The sequence below is a fragment of the Pteropus vampyrus genome, unplaced genomic scaffold (genome assembly GCF_000151845.1).
Source record: "Pteropus vampyrus isolate Shadow unplaced genomic scaffold, Pvam_2.0 Scaffold66, whole genome shotgun sequence".
In the NCBI taxonomy this organism is placed as follows: domain Eukaryota; kingdom Metazoa; phylum Chordata; class Mammalia; order Chiroptera; family Pteropodidae; genus Pteropus; species Pteropus vampyrus.
Genome location: NW_011888847.1, coordinates 9,590,164 through 9,606,138, shown reverse-complemented (window position 1 = coordinate 9,606,138; position 15,975 = coordinate 9,590,164). Strand labels below are relative to the sequence as shown.

Here is a 15,975-nt window from a genome sequence, read left to right as displayed (position 1 = left end):
TTAATTACAATTACAGATTATTTAAGAAAATCCAAAGAATTGAAACTTAAGCCAACATATTAAAAGAGTGATTCTCAATTTCTGGTCTCCAGACCACTTAATATACTTAAAAATCAAGGAGCTTAAAAGCTTTCTTAATTTAAGTGGGATATTCTATTGATATTTACCTTAATAGAAATTACAACAGAACCATTTTAAACATTTATTTATAGCTTACTTAAAATAACAATAAACCTATCGCATATTAATATGTTTTATGAATAATAACTACTGTTAAGAATATTGAGAAATGCAGCATTATTTTACAGTTTTACAAATCTATTTAATATTATTTTAGTTGAAGTATATGGAGAAAATCTGGCCTCGTACAGATATATAGTTGGAAAACGGAGCATTTATTAAACCTTTCACATAATTTTGAATTTTCTTCACGTTCAAGAAAATGTCTGAATATCCCAAATACCCCAGTATGAATAACCAGAGTCTGTTATTCAGCCTGTCCTTCACGAAAAACATAGTTAATTGAGTTTCAAACAACTATATAAATACTTGTCCTTGAAAGATGAGACAACCTTCACATTTACTTATGCAGCAGAAGTGCGTTATGCATTCTTGCTATATATGTACACAGAATATTAAAAATAAATGTACTTTAAGTTCGAGATAATAAAATCAATAATTTTCCCTGCTTCATCATTCTTACATGATATTGCCTTTTTTAAAATGTGGCAGTAAAGAAATGTGGCAGCAACTGCAGCTTATTGCTGTCTTTATCATGCTTAAGCACTAACAGTTTCAGCTATCATTTCTTTTATACCATCTGTGCCACTGTCAATACAGTGACAAAGGTAAATACTGCCTTGGTATCACTATGAAAGCAGTTGCGACCTTGCAGACTTCGTGAAAAGGTGTTAGGGAACCCCAAGAGCCTTTTATACCCACACTTTGAGAATCGCTATATAGGAAGACAATTATTTTCTTTACAAAAATTGCAGAAAGGTTATTAGAGATATGAGTTACTCTTATACAGTTAAAATATAACTTTTTTTGCAAAAGGTTCTATCACCACAAAACTTCAAGGATCTCTACTGCATAAAGCAAAATGTACCAATTTTACGAAGCCATTGTCTTCAATAATCCACCTACAAAAAGCCAAACTTATTTATAGCCATGTACAACATCCTTATTTTGCATGTACATTATTTAAGATTTTGTACATGTGAATGCTGAAAAGTGTAAATGTGGGAAATTTAATGTTTATCAGAGGCAACAGAAATATGGGTTAGAAAGCATTACAGCTGTGTGACATACTTCAAACTGCTTCCTTATGATTAATTCATGTCTAAATAATGGAACTCCTATATTATTTGCAAAAAAAAGGAGAAACTTCAAGGAGCTAATAAATCCATGAGGAGAAATATAGAGCACAAATGAATTAAAAGATAATTTAAAATTATTTTACCTTTTTGAGTTCCCAAAAACTTGTATTTTCAGCTCCACAGAACAAAGGATTTCTACTGAATGGATCATATGTGTTTGACTGTTTGCCACCTGAAAACAAAAACACATTTCTCAACTGCTTTATTCCTCGCCCAAAATGTCACTAAAGTCACCATCGTTCATGTTACCAATAGATATACTTTCCAACAATCTTAGTTAGCCAGGCATCCTACCTAGATTATAAACTCCAAGCCACTTCAAGAATTCATCTTGGCCCCAAGTTATCATTTGCTATTGAAAAAACCAGGTAGTATGCTTATTCCAAGTATTAAAAGCTCCCCTTTAAAACTTCTCCATTTTTCAAACAACAACAAAAGATACCAACTTCTGGGTCAATTAGGCTATAAGTTGGCAAATAACCAGAAGATGACATAGGTCTAAAGTTTTTTGGAATCTTTAAAGTGCTCTAAATATCTGTAAGTTATGTCCAGAAATAATTCTCACTTGAAACAGGCTTTACGTTATCTTCATGTTTTCAGAAACTCAAGACTAAAAACTTTAAAACTAAGAATTTTCAGAACAATGTCCATGCTCATTATCCTTCTAAAGAATTATTCTCAGTTTAGTTTTAAGACAAAGGATGGATTTCTTTTAAAAACTTTCCCAATGGCTACCAGACTTCTGTTTTTACATTCCTACAAGTTTGAAGAAAGAGTTCTGGCACATTTCTTGATCCTCAAGTCTAGTGGTCTTTTCTTCACAACCTCAAATAAAGAGGCTGCATTTCTAAGATCTCTTTTGGCCCTAATAGTGTATTAATGGACTTAATTCACTTGAGTGTGTATATGGAACACCTACTTTCTATCTCACAGATATTTTCAATCCTAAAACATTCAGAAACTGTAGAGGGTGAATATGGTGCTCAAACAAAAGAACCAAAACTTACACACAATGCACAATATATAACCAAATATTTTTGTTTATAAACCAAATTTTCACATACACTCATTTTATATTTTCATATACGTTCCACATTTGAGGTTTTACATGTACAGAAAAAGGTCAAGAAATTAAAACTGGTTCAAAGGTATAAACTTTTATATTTATAGCTAAAGGAAATGAGATTTATTGTGCATCTAAGATGTCCACAGATTTTTTTCAGTAAATCTTCACAGCTCCAAAAGGTATTTGTTCTAATTTCCAAGATTTGTTGTTTTAAAATGTGTATTTATTATCTGTAGTATTGTTAGTAAATAAATGATTCACTACATTAAAATTTTACTTCTAAGGTCCTAAATATATCTAGTTATGAGAGCTCCCATTTTTAAGAAAGCAATACCGAGGACTTCTAAAATGGTATAACATTAATTTTTATTAAGATCAAAGGGGCAACCAATTCCCTCATTTAAAAATTCAAGAGAATAATTTAAAGATTTTAAAAACTCACCTTTTAAATTATCAAAGTGTACCCAAGAAGCAGACTCTGATTTTTTGGCCTCCATATGATTTTCAGACACGGTTTCTTCTGTCTCTACTTTTTTCACAGTATTTGTTTCTGTTTCTTTATCTGCATCAGTGAATTTTTCTAGGTCTTCATCATCTTTTACATCAGTAAAAATTTCTTCATCATCAGACTCCTTAAAAAGTGGTGTAATGAATCTGAGTTAATCAACTAGAAGTCTGTATTCAATTAAGTGAGGTAGTTTTGAAGGAGATTTGCTTATTGCAATTCTGGCTAAACACTGAAGTTCCACCAGTGAAAATTAGAATGCGAGACTATATCCTCATATCTTAATGTAAGAGTTAAATTTTGAGACAAGAATCCCTGAGACTTTGGGACCTTATGACATGAAAACGTTCAGCCCTCAATTAATTTTTGACTTATTATAAAATAACGCTATGAGGCAGGTGCTATTATGATGTCCATTTCACTACTGAGAAAACAGATTAAGAGATCTACTAGCTCTATAACCATCTGTAACTATCTCATATAACTGCAGCTTAGTGTACTGCAGTTTATTATGAGTAAAGGGGTCAAGCAACATGCCCACTCAGTAAAATGTACACCTAGGTTTGTCTGACTGCAGGACTCAAACTCTTACATGCTCCAGACAACTAAGTTGTTGTCACTGAAGCAAAGAAGAAAAATAACGACATGTTTCGGAACCCACTCGATTTAAAAAGCAGTTGTAAAATATACCGGATGATCATCTAGTTGACTTCTTAAACCTGGTTTTGCTTTAAGGATCTCAGACACAAGATATAAAGCTCCACATATGAACGGTGGCATCTGTTGACAAGTAACTTGAAGTAACCTCTTCACAAAAGCCTTCACCCTGCGCAACACGATGTCAGCTTTCAGAGATTTGTAGACAAGGTTAAGAAACATGGCTTGCTTAGAACACACCATCAACCCTGGATCCAACATCTTCCTGTAAAACAAAAACAAGATCAAATGTTTATTCATAAAACATTTCCACAGTCTACGGCCATGCCCCCTGAAAATGCCCGATCTTGTCTGATCTCGGAAGCTGAGCAGGGTTGGGCCTGGAGATCACCTAGGAAGACCAGGTGCTGTAGGCGTTTAAAAAAATACATTTCCACAACCAGCAGTCATGTATCAGAGACATCCTTCTATAAATGCTGTTCTCCTCCAACTGTCTGCATGTCCACAATATCTAAAATAGGTTCTTTCATTGTTCCCTGCATCAGTCCCATGTTTATATTCTTCATAGTTTAACATTTAACACACTTTGTTGCCTTTCTCTCCTTTCCCCCCAAAGTCCAATGGAACAGGGACTGTGCCTGGCAGTAAGTGCTTAATATTTATTGAATGAATAAATTGTTCATTCCATGGTATACAGCATTTCCAGTGATTACAAACTGCTAACTCTCTCACTAGGAACCCAATCAAATTTTGGACAACTCATTTTATCAGAAAATCTCTTCTTTTCCCATAGCTGAAATCTGCTCCTGTGAAATTTCCTACCATTATTCTGCTACTGCCATCTGAAGCAACATAAAACAATCTAAACAGAAGCAACAAAAGCAAAATAAGTGGAACTACAACAAACTAAAAAGCTTTTGCACAGCAAAGGATACAATCAACAAAATAAAAAAGCAACCTACAGAATGGGAGTAAATATTTGCAAATGATTTATCTGACAAAAGGTTAATATAAAAAATATGAGGAACCTCACAGAGTTCAATAGCAAAGAAAAAAAAATCAAAGACAAAAGGCCAACAAGTACATGAAAAGGTACTTAAAATCGCTAATTATCAGGGACATGCAAATCAAAACCACTCCATACCTGTTAAGATGGCTATTATCAGCAAGAGATAAAAAACTTTGGTGAGGATGCAGAAAAAACAGAACCCTCGTACACTATTGGTAGGGATATCGATTGGGACAGCCAGTATGGAAAACAGTTTGGAAGGTCTTCAAAAAATTAAAAATAGAACTACTACACGATCCAGCAATCCCATTTCTGGATATATATCCGAAAGAAATGAAATCAGTATCTTGAAGAGATATCTGTGCTTCCATGTTTATGCATATTCATAATAGCCAAAGTATGCAAACAACCTAAGTGTCTGTGGACAGATAAATGGAGAAAGATATGGTATACACATACAATGGAATATTACTCAGCTGTGAGAAAGAAAGAAATCCTGCTATTTGCATCATGGATAAACCTGGAGGACATTATGCCTAGTGAAGTAAGTCACACAGAGAAAGATAGCTATGACTTATGTGTGAAATGTAAAAAATAAAATTCGAACTCATAGAAACAGAACAGATTGGTGGTTGGCAGGGGGTAGACGGAAATGGGGAGATGTTGGTCAAAGGGTACAAACTTTCAGTTAAACATTCTGAGGATCTAACGTACAGCATGGTGACTATAGTTAATACTGTACTGTATACTTGAAATTTGCTGAGAGTAGATCTTAAGCATTCTCATCACCAAAGGAAAAGAAAGTAGTAACTGTGAGGTGACGGATGTTTTAATTTGATTATAGTAATCATTATAATGTATATGAAATCATCGAGTTTCATACTTTAAAAACATAGTTTTACTTGTCAATTACACCTCAATTAAGTTGGCAAGAAAATCACAACAAAAAAACATAATTATGCTTTTACATGACAGCTTTTCAAAAACTTGACCCTATATAGCTACTATGTGTCTTCTCTCCCCAAAGCCTCTCTTCTGTAGGCTTTTTAACTATCTAATATAAGTTTTAAATTCTCTTTATCCTATGTGCTGAATCCTAGAAATGCTCCAACTGATCTGAACCTCCATACACAGGACACTCAGACTCAACAGTCCTCCAGAAATGCTCATGTGGAATCATTACTTCTTGTTCTAAGTGCTTCTGTTAACTTTTCCCCACTAATACTAGAAATGGAAATAATTAACCTTGTGAAGTATTCTCACACTGCTATGCAAATTTCCCATTTCAGTTCCATAATAGAAATAGTTCTATTATCTACTGGTGATATTATGAGATACTCTGTATTATTAAATCTTTGATATTCAATTTTCTCTCTTCACATTAAAAGTTTTCAACATTTTCATCCATTTTGCAACTCATATTTAATAAGTTCCATTACACATCAACAGAAATTTTTGAAAATTTAGATAGGTGTATCGCCACTCTTTGACAGAGAATGTTCCTGAAGTTCTTGATAAATCGCATTTCTGTAAACCAAATCACTTCTTGGACGTGGTTCCATAGTGTAGCGGTTAGGACATCTGCTTTACATGCAGAAGGTCCTGGATTTGCACCCCAGTGGAGCCACGGTTCATGGTCTACGGTCAGGCCACCCTGAACAAGCCCGATGTCTGATCTCAGAAGCTAAGCAGGGTCAGGCCTACTTAGTATTTGGATGGGAGACCACCTAGGAAGACCAGGTGCTGTAGGCATAAATAATAATAATAATAATAAAAATAATAAAAAAAATACCCAAATCATTTCTTAATTTCTTTTATCCCTCAACTGATATTAGGAAATTTTTTATTTAAAGAATTCTTAATAAAACCAAGAGGAAATAAATACTTTAGAAGGTTTAAAAGCCTCTGAGAAAATCCATCTGTGAGATCTCTTGGCAAGCAGTAGAATGTACTCCTCAGAGATGTGAGACTGTTATGTTAAACACTGAGATGCTAAACGGATATTACAAAAATGTTTTCCAATAAAGTAAACATTTTCTTAAAAATCAGAAGTTCTTGTGACCCTTAAAAGTTACCAAAAAACCCAAGACCCTGAAAACTCCACATTTTTAGCCTTGTAATCTTCCCAAACCAAAAAAGTTATTACTTGAAAAAGCTGTAGACACTTAAGAGTTATGGAAAGGCATCTGAGATTGTTTTTAGTGGACCACTGCAATCAGAGCTATGAAACATCCTAGTTTGATCTTGTTTGTGTGATGTTGCACAAATCACTGAACCTCACAGACTGGAGAGCTGTTAAAAAGGATTAAACTAAAGAAATGCAAATGGGTAATATCAACAATAGCAGCCAATACTTACAGAGCACTTACTGTGTCAGGTACTGTTAAGCACTTTACACATGAAGATTACATGAGTTAACATATATTAACTCATTAATCTTATCAAAGTCCCAGTTCTGTCATTTTCTAGCTGTGTAACCATAGCAAAGTTTCATAGTCTTCATAACAACCCTACAGGATTGGTACTTTTTCTCCATTTTATAGATAAACTGTGGCAAAGTAAAATGGGATCAATCATATTTACAAACAAAGCTGTCATGAGGATTAAGTAATTTGTTACACAGCAAACGAAATGCTAGGACTCAAATCCAGACAGTGTGGCTTAAGTTCAAGAGATAACCGCTACACATATGAAATTATAAAAACGAATTAGAAGGAAATGCATTGCTTGTTGGTATACTTAAAACAGTTGCAAAGTGTTTCCACACTGTTTGAAATATCATCCCTCAAAATCCAGAAAATTAGAAAATCCAGTTTCTAAGTCTTTCTCTTGTCTCACAAGTGGCACTGCATGTTATAAAATTACATTACTCCTCACATTCGCATATTAGAAGGGTATGTACTTACCTGTATAATGCTGCATAATATCGATTTGATATTGTCTGCTGAGAATTCATTACTTGGAAAAGTAACATTAAAGCCTGAACACTGGTATTAAAATTCACAATATGCAATACTTTAAACAATGTATCAACCTGCTCCCTCACTTTGTCATCACCAGTGTGGGCATAAGGGTATGCCCTATTCACCCCTGTTAAAAGGGCGCTAAGCATTTTTGATTCAATATCTTTTTTCTTGATACAAGTCCGAAAAAAACAAAAATAAAGAGTTATTAATTTGTTAGCCAATTCACTTTCTTCATGAGAGAGGACCATCTGATTTAAAAAGCAAATTGCATAATATTGCGCTTTGGAGCTGATATTTGAGCGAAAGAGCAGCCTTTCTACTTCACCACATACGATGCCTTTCATATTGGGATGTTTACAAAGCAATGTCTCTAATAGATGGGAGGCTTTTGTGGCTATTCTGTTCTGAGGATCTCCCAGTTTATTTACCACTTGTACAAGAAGAGCCTTTTCTTCCTCAGGTTTGTTACAAAGAAGCTCATGAGCTACTGTAAGGGCTCGAGTTTTGGTGGCTACTAATGAATCATGACTTAAAGTTTCTAAGACTTGCACAAATTCAGCCACTAAGTGTTTCAGCTGGTGTTCAAAATACCATAATATCAGCCTTCTATCTCTTGAATCCCTGTTGCCACTGGACAACTGCTCTAGTTTATTGAAAGGATGCTGGCTGAAAATCCGTAGCTTCCGACTATTTGGCAAAAGGTCTGTAATAAGTAACTCCTTGAAAGTATCCAAAGCCATGAGGCACTGCTGTTTGCTGCCCTTCTTTTTAACAAGGTTTACAAGAGTTTCTATAAACTGGAGTGCGTGAATAGCATCATCCTGAATAAGAAGAATCATGGCTGCCATCCTGTCACCTAGTGTCCCTGATGACACAATCGCCTTCATCCAGGCAGAAGAGGCTCCCTTTTGATTATTTGTCTTATTTTTGAATAAGTTGATTTCATGCTCATACAACTTCTGAGCCAAGGTTTTGTACTTAGACACAACGTCCCGAGGCTGGGGTTCCAAACAACATTCATTGCTATATTCCATATCATACCATTTGCCTCCAGGCTTCAGTAACAATGTCTGTCTTTCAATAAACTCAAAGATGTCCTGTTGTTTATCTTTCTTTACTTTTGCTATGGCACTGTTGTTCTCATTAGAATGTTGTTCTACTCTCTTCTTATTTTTCACCTTCTTGACTGACGTCTTTTCACTTTCTGCCACATTTTGCTTTATATTATCTAATTTAGATACACTTGTTTTTTTTTTGCTGGCATCTTCTTTATTGGTTGGTTCATCTTCTTCGACTAAGAAAGTTTTCCCGTACTTGGCCAAACTAAGATTCTGAATAAATGCTTCCAGTTCACCTTGTTGCAGGTCATCAATTGCTCCTTTTTTGCCTCCATCCACAACTTCTTCATTCTCATCCAAAGCAGCCAGCATAAGATAATCTTGCTGCATAAAAACGTAAGAAAGTTAAAAAAAAAAAATTACAAATCCAACAGTTTAGTAAAACTTCAAAAGTTAATGTGAAATCTTTATCTTTGAAATCAATTAAATCGAGTTATCATGGTATTGCCTGGGCTCCCACCTTACACCAAAATAAATATTTGATGGATCAAAGATTTAAGTGTGAAAAATAAAATCGTAAAATAATAGGAGAAATCACAACATAATTAAAAGAAATAATAATTTCAAAGTAGAGAAAACCTTTCCAAATTTGACATAAAACTTAGGGCCCATAAAGGAAAGGTAGAGCAAATTTATCACTCTCTTATATATAAAACATACAAAAATGAAAAGACAATAAACTGGAAAAAAATACTGGCAACTCATGTAAAAGTAATTGTGCTTAATAATTAACATAAAAGTTCCTACACATTAGTTAAGGAAATGACAAGCAATCCAACAGAAATATGTGCAAAGGATGTAAACAAACAGTTCATAGAGAAAAACTTATTCTTCAAAAATATGAAGATGCTCAATCTCAATGACACTGAGAAATCCAAATTAAAACCACAATGATACATCTAGTTTTTAATCTGTCAGATGAGCAAAGATAAGTTATTACAGATGGTGTTGGGGAGGAGTTGGGGGGAAAAGGCACTTTCATACATGACTGATGGAATGTAAACTGGCACATCTCTATGGAGGGCAATCTGCCAACTTCCAACAAAATATGTGTCAGACGCACATTCTTTGACCCAGAAGTTACACTTTAACAAATTAAGATTATACATACACTTACAAATGTGGGAAAAGATATACATTCAAGGTTATATACTGAAACATTATTTAAAATAGCAAAAGATAACTTAAAAACCCACAATAAATAGCTGATAAAAAATTAAGATAGACACAATGATTTATGCAGACATTAAACCAATGACAGAACTTTACATCCTGACATGGAAGGATCTCCAGGGCAGTAAGAAAAAAAGGATGCAAAATATATATGTAGACAGCACCTTTTGTGTTAAAAATAACATATGTCTCTGTATATGTCTCTTGGAAGATATAAAAAAAGACATAAAAATGGGGAAAAAGACTTTTCACCATGTACTCTCCTTTAAAAAAAAACCCCTTCTTGTAGCATGTGGATATATTACATATTTAAAAATTAAATATAACCCAAGTATAGAGCAAACTGTGAATCTGCCCCTATGCCTACCTATATTTAATTTTTAATTATGCAATATATTACATATTTAAAAATTAAATATTACCCAAGTATAGAGCAAACTGTGAATCTGCCTATATGCCTACCTCCCCCAAAAGTCTAGTCTCAAAATAATATTTAGTAATAATAAAGTCAAATTACATCACGTATTTGCTCCTTATCTTCTAATGGCTCGGTCAAACTCGGAGCAAAAGCCCACCCTCTTACCTCATTTCTTACTGTTCTCCCCTTACCTCAGTCTACCTCAGCTACTGACATTTTTGTTATTCACGGAACAACATGGCTCACTCCTCTTCCCTTTTTTTTTCTTTTTTTGCGCAAACATTTCAGTGATGGGTTCTCCAATCACCTCATTTAAAACTGTGAACTCCTTATTCTCTTTCCTTGTTATATTTTTCTTCATCGCACTTTTCAGCGTCTGACATATTATGTTTAGTGACTGCTTCTTTCCATCAATTAGAATGTAAATTCCAAGAGAGCAAAGCACTTCTAGAGCGAACAGTGAGCATGTGCGTGTACTGAGAAGTTAAAATCTCAACACCATGGGAGTTTAAACACCGATGCCACTAAGTCAAGACCAAAAAGTCACTCCTCTCCGAATGATGGAGTGAGTGCCAGGAGTGTTACGTCAATAAAATGAAAGGATCGCCTACATTCTAAGAAAGGCCACAGCATAAAAACATTCAAGTCTAAATGACTTTTCTCTTGTAAAGAGTAGTGGAAAAGAAGTGCGGGAAGCGCACAGAGCACATTTCGAAACTGGGAACTGGGACCAGGACGCTCTACCACTCTGCAGCTCCGGGGCGGCGGGTCCATTTAACCCGCCACGCGCGGGGCCATTGCCAGTGCCTCTGTCCCCCTTCACTGTGAGTCCAAGGCCATTACCTTGGTGCCTCCGAGCCGTAACACTTCCTCCAGGGAGAAACCATTCTCGGCTTCATCGTTATCATCCTCGTCGTCCTCGTCCGGATCTTCTATCCCCTCCTCGGGACCCCAGGGCCGCTTGGCATGGAACTCCAAAGTTGTCTTTGCGGCCGCCATGGTTAGGAAAGCACGCGGGAACGACCTGCAACTTCCTTCCGCTCGGCCAGGTGACGTAAGCCCCGCGGGGGCGGGTCTTCTCCCGGAAATGGTTGCAATCCCTACCTCCGGGCTCCGCGCTGCAGCGTGGGAAATTCGGTATGAGAGTCCTAGCTAAGGTCGGTGCCCGGCAGCTGAGCGCCGCGGCACGTGCGGGTAAGCGTTCTTCACCCGCAACCCCAGGCCACGTTGCCGTGGAAACCGCGTGGGGCGCCTTTCTCACTTGGGGGCATCTGGGGAGCTCTGAGCAGGACAGTAGTTCACCTCAGACAGAAAGAGGTCGTGGGCCAAGTGCACGCCTGCTTGCGTCTTTTATGGGTTCTGCGGGCCAGAGTCCGCTTTCCCGATTTCGGGTGAGGTTAAGGGTTAACGAAGCCGCTTCAAAAGTGCTCACACTGCTTTGCACGTGTAAATACTACAGTTTTTAATAGGTCTTGTTTAATGTGTGTTTTTCGCAGTCATTCCCTGCCTATGGAGAGGGAAATACTTCAGCTCCGGGAAAGACCCGGTAGAAAACAATCCGGTGACTCCAATGCTGCGGCATCTTACGTACAAAATCAAGTCTACGGGCCCCATCACTGTGGCCGAGTACATGAAGGAGGTCTTGACCAACCCTGCCAAGGTATATGGGTCGGGGAGCCAGAGGGCCAGGCTCACTCTAGCAGATTTGCGAAGACTGAGTCTGGAGGGGTGCGCCTAGAGAGGAGCCAGAGCGTCTTCAGTCCAGATAGTCGGAGTTGGTTCCAGGGGAAGAACCACCCCGAAGGCCTGGGGACGGATGAGTTAACCTGTCAGGGCTGGATCAAGTCAGCCGCCGTGCCATTAAGATGGAGATAACAAATTCCAAAGGTGTTCAGGAGACTGTAACCAGTTGGATTTGTGAGATGACTATGGTAGATGGTGGAGTCATTTCTCTGGGAGAAGGGAACGGGGGATGTGGAAGAGCAGTAGCTGTTTTAGGAGAGAGGGGAAGGATAAAGAGTTCAGTCTGATATATGAATTTAAAGTTTATGCAGGTCTCTTAAGTGGAAATCTCCAATAGGCGACTAGAAATAGGAGTTTGGTGCCTGGAAAGTAGTCTGTGTGGGGAGGGTTCACACGCATTGGAAACATTCTGGGTTTTTTTCTTGAGAATGGAAGGTCTGTGTCTTTACTGTTCTAGGATTAAACATTGTCACAACTTTCTGACTTGTATTTCCTTGTCTGCTCCACAAAGCCAATGGCGAAAGCCTGTAGTCCTTTTATTTTAGAATGTTTAACCTTTTGCTGGGTTGAAATATGAGATCTGTGGAATTCTGAGGTTGGTTCAGCCTATTGCTGTTGGATATGGTGGAGTGGTCCAGTGTCCAGAGGTTTAGAAAAGGCAGTTATTATCGTTAACTTCTAACTGAAATTTACCGTTTCTCTAACTATGAACATCAGCAACAACTGGTAGCATCAGCAATACCTGTGACTTTAGATAGCATCAGTGGAAATTACTGATATTGTCATATCACGACAGAGTGATTGATTACAGATACCATTATGCTCATCTATGCTTCAGGACTTATTACAAGACCTTTGGCATGGTTTTTTTTAATATAAAGAAGTATATGTATTACTGTATCACAAATTTATTTTTAAATATTTGATAATTATATTTTAATTGATTTGTAATCCTGCATTTTAAAAAATTTGTTTAAATTAGTTTCAAGTATACAGTACATTGGTTAGACATCTATATAGTTCATAAACGATCCCCCCAATTGCTCCCTCCCTGCCCTGACCCTCCACCTAGCCATCATATTAATGCTAACTACATTACCTCTGCCATGCTCCCCATCCCGTGACCATCTATCAACTACTAATTTATAATTCTTTAACCCTTCACCCCATTCTTCCAGCCCCCCAACCCTCCTCCCCTCTGTCCGTCACCAAATTGTCCACTATATTTTTGAGTCTGTTTTTGACTAGTTTGTTCTTTTTGTTCCTTGGATTCCACAAATAAGTGAAATCATATGGTATTTAGCTTTCTCTGACTTATTTCACTCAGCATAATAACCTCTGGGTCCATCCATGTCGTTGCAAATGGTAGGATTTCATTTTTTTTAATGGCTGAGTAATATTCCATTGTATATATTAGCCATAATTTCTTTATCCACTCATCTGTTGATGGGCACTTAGGTTGCTTCCATATCTTGGCTATTGTAAATTGTGCTGCCATGAATATTGGAGTGCATAGATCTTTACGAATTATTATTTTGGTTTTCTTTGGATAAATACCCAGAAGTGCAATTGCTGGATCAAAAGGTATATCCATTTTAAATTTTTTGAGAAACCTCCATACTGTTTTCCATAGTGGCTGTACCAATTTCAATCCCACCAACAATGTTTGAGGGTTCCTTTTTCTCCGCATCCTCGCAAACATTGATTTATTGATGATAGCCATTCTGACAGGTGCAAGGTGGTATCTCACTGTGATTTTAATTTGCGTTTCTCTGATGATTAGCGACCTTGAGCATCTTTTCATATGTCTATATAATCCTGCATGTTTTAAGTCCTGTACATTTAAAAATATTCTATAAAGGAGTCCACAGGCTTCACTAGACTACTAGAGAGGTTCATAACACATACCAAAAACATCCCTGAAATACTTAGTTATGAAGGGAAATAGAAAGGCTAGAGGGTTCCGGAATGCTGTGTGGAATGAAAAAAATTTTCAAAGATGGGAGTGACATTTCTAATTCTGAGAGGAAAAAGTTGAAACTGAAAAAAAGGAGATGATAAAAATATCTTGGCCCATGAGAGTTGGGTGAGGAATGGTGATCAGTCCAGAGCACAGGTAGAAGGATCAGGTTTAGATAAGAACAGAAGGGGTAGGCATTTTAGTTTCTGAGTCCTGAGGAAAGAATGAGAGCAGGTGGAGGCCTGGTGGGGTCGGGAAGCTGAGGAAGTCAAGTTTAATAACATTCTTTAATTCCTGTGTTAGGAGGAGCCCAGGTCACCTGGTAAGAGTAAGGTGGTAGAAGAAGGGGCATAAAGACAGTAGGGACTTTTTAAACAGATAATTCTCAAGTGTTTCTTGAAGGTTAGGCATTATGCTAAAACTTGGGATATGAAGGTGAATAAGATAGTTCTCTGCCCCAGATAACTACGCCTACTGTTGAAGAACATAGTCATGTAAATGAATAAGCTCAGAAAAGGAAGCACTGGATTTAGTCTGAGGCAACGGACTAGAGGAGGAGGTCAGCAGATTCAATAGATGAGAAATGGAAAAGAAGAACGGAGAATATTTGCAATGGCATGGATATGTGAACAAGAAGAGCTAATTTAAAAAAACTACTTATTGAACTATAACATTCATATAAAAAATGCATAAATCACATTTACAGTTTGATGAATTTTCAAAGTGAGCACTCCATGTAACTAGCTCCCAGGTGGAGAAACAACAACACTAACAGGCAAGGTCAATATGAAACAAAGTGAGAATTTGGAGGAGGACGCTGGATGGGTATGAGGGTCTTACCATGTTGGATTTTCGGAGTGGGGCGGTGGGCGCGTGTGGAATGTAGAGGCGGACACTGCATGGCCTCTGCTTTTAGAGTCAAGGAGTAATTGTTTTTCTATCAGTTCTGCAAAATGACTATTTGTAAATTTTAGGTAAAGATACTGTGTTTATCTTGCTTATCTAGAAGAGAGGACATTCTTATTACATAATTGTTTATTTCATTGTATACATCATGTAAGATTTTGGAGGGGTGTTTTTAAAAGCCTTATTTGAAAATTAATTTTTTTTTCTCCATTTTCTCTTTTTACTTAGGGATATTATGTGTACCGTGACATGCTAGGAGAAAAAGGAGATTTTATTACTTCACCTGAAATAAGTCAGATCTTTGGGGAGGTAATATCCAATGTAAACTATAAAAGAAACTAATATCACAAACATTTGAGAGCAGATCAAGATGTATCATTCTATAATAGGGTTTTACAGCTTTGTTTTTATGATTCATCAAAAATATTAATTTTTAGTAGTTTATGTACCCAGGGAATAGAGAGGCATATAAAGGACATCTGAAAAGTTTATACTTTACTGTAGAAAAGGAATTGCAGAGATAAGAGAGACAAAATGAAAGAGAAGGAAAAGGAATGGAAGTAAAGAGGTAAGTAAAGAGGAGAACCAGATGAAAGATGAGACTGAAAGAAGGAAGAGAGACAAAGGAAAGGCGACAAAAGAGGTTGAGAGTACCCCAGAAGAAAGAAGGATAAGAAAGAACACTGTGGAATTAGTGGAATCAAAATGAGCTCTAAAGTCCCCAACGATGATTTAGCCATAGTTGCAGTGGAAGTCTCCCTTTATGAAACAGTTCTTTTCAGGAATTCTAGTTCCATTTATTTTCATGTAAGAACCTTTGATCAGTTTAGAAATAAGAGATAGTATACAAGAGGAAGTAGAATCCAGGTATTTAAAAGACATATTGCTTATGCCTAAAAGCTCTGTAATTATTGAAATCATATAAGTACAAAGAAATAGCATAATTATATAATTACATTTTATATATCTATTTGCTTTCAAATACTAGCGCTTTTCTGTAAGTGATATTCTTTTATGTGTGTTGTGGACTTTTTATAGTGGAGGCTGCCTTTTAACTATTTTCTCCTGTTATTAA

At 36.6% G+C, this 15,975-nt stretch overlaps 2 protein-coding genes across 4 annotated transcripts in view; one reads left to right on the top strand and one right to left on the bottom strand.

The window, feature by feature from the left end:
* CEBPZ (CCAAT/enhancer binding protein zeta) overlaps positions 1-11,346 on the bottom strand; it is a 45,752-nt gene extending 34,406 nt beyond the window's left edge. The window contains exons 1-5 of the mRNA XM_011361409.2: positions 11,135-11,346; positions 7,523-9,024; positions 3,641-3,872; positions 2,888-3,077; positions 1,463-1,551 (exon numbers count right to left, since the gene is read on the bottom strand). Of these exons, the coding sequence (XP_011359711.1) occupies positions 1,463-1,551; positions 2,888-3,077; positions 3,641-3,872; positions 7,523-9,024; positions 11,135-11,290 (2,169 nt within the window). The 5' untranslated portion in view covers positions 11,291-11,346. The remainder of the gene's footprint in view (positions 1-1,462; positions 1,552-2,887; positions 3,078-3,640; positions 3,873-7,522; positions 9,025-11,134) is intronic.
* An 11-nt stretch (positions 11,347-11,357) lies between these two features.
* Positions 11,358-15,975, top strand: part of NDUFAF7 (NADH:ubiquinone oxidoreductase complex assembly factor 7) — a 14,635-nt gene continuing 10,017 nt past the window's right edge. Inside the window, exons 1-3 of one of the 3 annotated variants that reach the window (XM_011361404.2) lie at positions 11,358-11,485; positions 11,788-11,951; positions 15,129-15,209. In XM_011361404.2, the coding sequence (XP_011359706.1) occupies positions 11,431-11,485; positions 11,788-11,951; positions 15,129-15,209 (300 nt within the window). In that variant the 5' untranslated portion in view covers positions 11,358-11,430. Of the gene's footprint in view, positions 11,486-11,539; positions 11,683-11,787; positions 11,952-15,128; positions 15,210-15,975 lie in introns of those variants that run through there. The other 2 variants (XM_023531346.1, XM_011361405.2) reach the window with 2 other exon arrangements.